At 34.7% G+C, this 5,057-nt stretch overlaps 1 protein-coding gene across 1 annotated transcript in view; it reads right to left on the bottom strand.

The window, feature by feature from the left end:
* Nucleotides 1-1,036: 1,036 nt before the first annotated feature.
* Nucleotides 1,037-5,057, bottom strand: part of LOC111372511 (transcription factor MYB88-like) — an 8,744-nt gene continuing 4,723 nt past the window's right edge. The window contains exons 2-7 of the mRNA XM_022994858.1: nt 4,875-5,044; nt 4,529-4,674; nt 3,979-4,118; nt 3,685-3,899; nt 3,421-3,569; nt 1,037-1,801 (exon numbers count right to left, since the gene is read on the bottom strand). Of these exons, the coding sequence (XP_022850626.1) occupies nt 1,691-1,801; nt 3,421-3,569; nt 3,685-3,899; nt 3,979-4,118; nt 4,529-4,674; nt 4,875-5,044 (931 nt within the window). The 3' untranslated portion in view covers nt 1,037-1,690. The remainder of the gene's footprint in view (nt 1,802-3,420; nt 3,570-3,684; nt 3,900-3,978; nt 4,119-4,528; nt 4,675-4,874; nt 5,045-5,057) is intronic.

Here is a 5,057-nt window from a genome sequence, read left to right as displayed (position 1 = left end):
CAACCTTGCACATGTGCCCATATTGATCCACTTGAGATCTTTTAGATGCACATATTCCTCCCGAGGGACAATTGGAATGAGGGCGTAAGGGTCAAATTCTGATGGTTGATAAAACCCTCACGAATCTAAGGACAAATGCTTTTTTGTCTCAAATTATACTTGACTAGATGTTGTGACATTAGTAAACCAAAATTTGAACAACCTTACTTCATGTACAAAAGCTGTTGACAGATAGACTGACAAATATACAAGTTGACCCGTTAGTGGATGTTGGCTTAAAAAATAGTTTTACACCATCTAATGATGGATTGACACGTGCATCTATCAACCCATCTGGCAAAAGCTTCCGTAGAAGAAGCTTTATTCAAATTCGAATAATTTTTTCTATCTTTTAAAGAACTCTGCAGAACTTATTAATTATATTTGTACAAATAAGAGGGACCTCCATAATCATCACCCTTAATTAAAGTTGTCCACGATAATGAGGTCCCATATTAGGCCATAATATGAGCATATGAGAATATATAATTACTACTTTCTCCCCGAGATTCAATCACTGCAAACAGGAAATTCAAGGTCAAACTAGGCATTTCAGTAAATTTAAAAACAAAATCTTGAAGGGTGACAGCAATAACTTTATTTTGCACAATCTTCCCTCCCTCTTTTGCCAATAGCTTTTTGCTTTGTTCATAATCACTGTTGTCCTCCAGTATCCACATTTGACCATGTTAAATACCCCTTCTTCCCCCACAAAATCCACCCCCACCCTTTTAAATAGCTCAGAAGAGTGACAAGCAGAAAAAAGGAAGAATGTCTCAAGTATGGATACATCATAGGCAATAGGGCAATACAGAAATAGATCGAGCAATCTGTAAGTATACTTTTCAGTTAAACTCTTGTATTCAGGCTGCATGCTTATTAACCTTCAGTGCTTTTTGAATTCTGTTTATGGTTTGTTCTTGCTTTCAGATTTCTTCAAATTAACAGCAATGAGTCTTTCTCAGAAAATAAAACTAGACTAGAAAATATGTATATCTGCACAACAGTAATCGTATAAATTCTTCATTCCATTAAAGTATGGAATACAACAAGATCTAACACACCATGAAAACTTGTTACATAGTACTGTGCACATCTAAAGCGCAGTGAATAGGAGCCCAATGCAACTGGTTGGTCCTCCTCTACTCTGTCTCCTGTTTTTTTCCTTTTTCTCTTCTCAATCTCTAAAGGGTATAGTTGGCGAGGTGCCATTGTATAATTACTCTCCGAATAACTACATAATTGAAGTATGGGGTCTGTACAATCGGCTTATCTAGCCAAAAAACTTTTGGGAACAACGGAAAGCCATATCCGAGTTCCATGACAAGACAAACGAAAGAATGACACACATGAACAAAGCAAACAGGAATCAATGTGAGTATTAGGTCGAAAACTCTCAGAAGGATGCAGATCACAGCAATCAATCTTCACAAAAAAGGAAAATACTGGAATGCTCCTTAGCACCCTAGATTGTGAAGCAGATCTTCATAAGCCTATTTCTAAAAATCTCAGGTCAAGATGCCTGCTATCCGAGGACAAAGAACTCCAAAAGATTAATAAAAAAGCTCTACATATGTTGAAAACTCCCGATGAGTAGATGTGATTCTGAATTCTGCAGAATATTGTATGTAAGATCAATAAGTGAGACTGGTCAAAGACAATGGAGGAGGGACCTTTTGCAAGGTGGAGCTTGAGATGGATTGGTGCTTGGACTTGGGAATGGTAACTCCATCCCAAATGTTTTCATTAGGAAGTGCTTCTCCTGAACAATGCATAAAAAATAGACATGTCAGTCTTTCATCGCATATTCACTCTAATGACATGTTTATTATGGTGGATTAAAGAGAAACTAGATAGTATTAAATAAGAAATAAGAAGTTAATATGTTGTCTATTATATAGTAATCTAGTACATTTTAATACTACATACGATACATGCAATAATTATTTATCAAGGAAAGATATGATTTTGAAAAACTCATTGAAACATAATTAATTTTCTTTAGCGGTCAGTTTAAGGATCTTATAACATTTAAATGACTAATTATATAAGTTTGTTTAATACAGGATACATCAAAACTACACAAAAGTGATTTATTGATACGATGATTTGTAACTATTCATGAGTTACTTTTCTATCATGGAAAAACAGCCTTCAGGGTAAATTGCTAGCAAAAATAAAGAACCTAATCTCAGGATAAAAGAAAACTGCAAGCATGCACTTGTATCTTTGATGCATTTCTGAAAATTTAAATCAAAAGTTTCAATTACAAATATGACACTAATTTGGGTAACTGGGGAATGATGTGAGTAGAAGTTAAGTCAAGAAGCTGAATAATATAAAGAAATGGATAAATGGTGTAAAGGTTTTCTTCTTTCTAGTCAGACATAGCCACTATGAGCATTTCAATTCGTTTTCGAGAGCAAAGTGGTAACTTAAAGATCAAGCTATAAAAGCCAATGTTGATAGAGAAGGGAATAATTCATTTAAGTAAATTAATTGTTCAACATGCTTCCTCACATGTATGTGCACAATTTTCATAAATGGGTAGTGGCACAGAGAGGAAAAATTCATTTATTTAAATTTAGTATTCAATGTTGTTTACTACTCATGGCCACTTAACTTAAAGCTCAAGCTATAAAAGCCAATGTTGATAGAGAAGGGAATCATTCATGTAAATTAATTGTTCAACATGCTTCCTCACATGTATGTGCACAATTTTCATAAATGGGTAGTGGCACAGAGGGGAAATGTTCATTTATTGAAATCTAGTATTCAATGTTGTTTACTACTCATTGCCGCTTGAGTTAGCTAGTCTTATATACTACTATTGAATTCGCCTGCAAATTTTTCAAGAGCTGACTGACAAGCGACAACACATATAAGAGTTCTACTCAGAGTAGTGAGAAGGAAAGAAAGAAACAGTCACTCTTTTGCCTTTTTCTACAACATACAAGGACATAAGTGGGCTTATGGAAATCTACTATGCAGTTGTTTGGCGTTCCAGGAAAATCAGCAACTGTTACGGAGTGAATCTGATAGTCTAAAGTATAATTAGCAATAAAGTAAGATGAGCTATGAACATTCTAAATAAGTTTCAAGTATCCACTTTAACTTCAGATTAAATATGGAGCAAAGCAATCTCAAAATTCAAAAGACATATATAATCAGGGAAAAATGACTTCAAAAAATGCTACAGCTACCACAACTAATGCCTCGACATTCTGCAGATTAGATTTTTTCACAGATCGATAATCAGGTGGAACCTCCTACTGGTTCCCTTGATATTATTACCGAAGCATTGTTTAAAATATGTTGCCAACACTAAAACTTATTGCTGGGGCTTATTACGAAGTAAAAAATAAAGCTTGGGTTTCTTACACTTTCTGAAAATTTCGGGCTGGGAATTGCAGCTGCCAATGACCTGAATAGTGGAGTCACTTGAAGAGGGGAACTGAATTCTGTATTTAAATATTCACCTACAACTCCATCGTTAGCTTTTACTTCATCAGTTGATAACAAGTTGTTCTCTGCAATAAAATTAGAAAGAAAAAAAAATACATATATCAGGCATTATCTCAAAGTAACAATTCTTGACTTTCTCATCTAATGACCCTTACAGTTAAATATTGGTAAACATTATACCTTCATTTGCGGCAGAAATACATATTCTGTTTTCCTCAGCAAGACTTGGTTGATCACCCAACTGACTTGATTGTAACTGGAGCCCAGTTTCCTGATGAAATGTACATCGTTCGGCTTGACATTCTTCAGGATTTTCACCGGGAGCATGAGATAGCACACTTGATCCAGTACTATATTCTGAGCTGGCAGGGGTCTCATCATACAAATCAGGTTGCCTGTACAAGTGTCGATTAGATTTTCCAGTCTAATTGAGCTTCTCACACTTATTTCAGTCTTCATAGTTAATTTAATTACCTCCAAGATAGCTTACAGCCTTCATTCTTAATCAAATCCTCCATCAACTCTTTCAAATTCTCTAGCTGCAAATCGGCATCAGAAATTCTATATGCCAGCAGATCACTATCTTTGTTTTGCTTCAAAAAATGTTGTAGAACCTGGAAATATTTAAGTAGTTAACGTTTTACCCTGATAAAACAGTTTTCAATATATGTTGAGTAACAACACTGTTTTGTAGCCAATGGGAATGAGAAGCTTATTTTACAAATAAAATATGCTGTCAATGTCATCCCTTCAGAAGTGTTGACAGAAGGCTGAATATGGAAACAGTAGTCTCTCCTACACGTCAAATTTTGTAAAGCCTTGCTCTTTTGACCATTTTGAAATATATTTTGGAGATTGTAATGAAATTTGGACAATCTCTGGTTAGCCCATCCTTCAATTTCAAAATGAGTAATAAAGAAATTTTATTCACGATTTTGGTTTTTTCATAAGAAATCTGGATAAAATGGCTGGTATTGAAATAATTTGACACATGGCAAAACAAGATCAAAACATTTCTTCTTACTTTCCAGGCATTTTCGAAACTCTGATCCGTATTCTCTGAATTAACTTTGATTGCAAGTGAGCTGAGTAATTCTGCTTGCTGCATCAATGTAAGCATCTTTGGATCATCCTTCTTAAGAAAGCTTCCTTGAATTTTGTCATTTCCAACTGCACAAGGATATCCAGAACGACATATATATTATTTTCGAATTTAAACTTCAAGTGTATTGAAAAGCTGCATTGTTGTATAACAAATAATGTCCTGATTACTCATTCACTTCACTCTATATGGCTTTGAAGTTTGAAGTGCTGAACTTGCAACAACATAAAAGAGTTTATACTACAAAAAAAATAAGACCAATACTCACGTCCATCAATTGATGCCTCGTTTACGTGGTTGATGTCCAATTGAGTCAGCAATTTACCCTCATTACTATGGAAGTTTTGTGCCAGTACTGCAAAAGGGGGTCTAAATAGATAGTTTGTGACAATATTTTCTCCTTGGTTCAAATTATCATTAGGATTCAATATGTAGGACCTAGTAAAAAAAA

Source organism: Olea europaea, unplaced genomic scaffold (assembly GCF_002742605.1).
Source record: "Olea europaea var. sylvestris unplaced genomic scaffold, O_europaea_v1 scaffold1005, whole genome shotgun sequence".
NCBI lineage: Eukaryota > Viridiplantae > Streptophyta > Magnoliopsida > Lamiales > Oleaceae > Olea > Olea europaea.
Note: the sequence above shows the minus strand (reverse complement) of the source record. Positions and strands in the feature narration are given on the sequence as shown.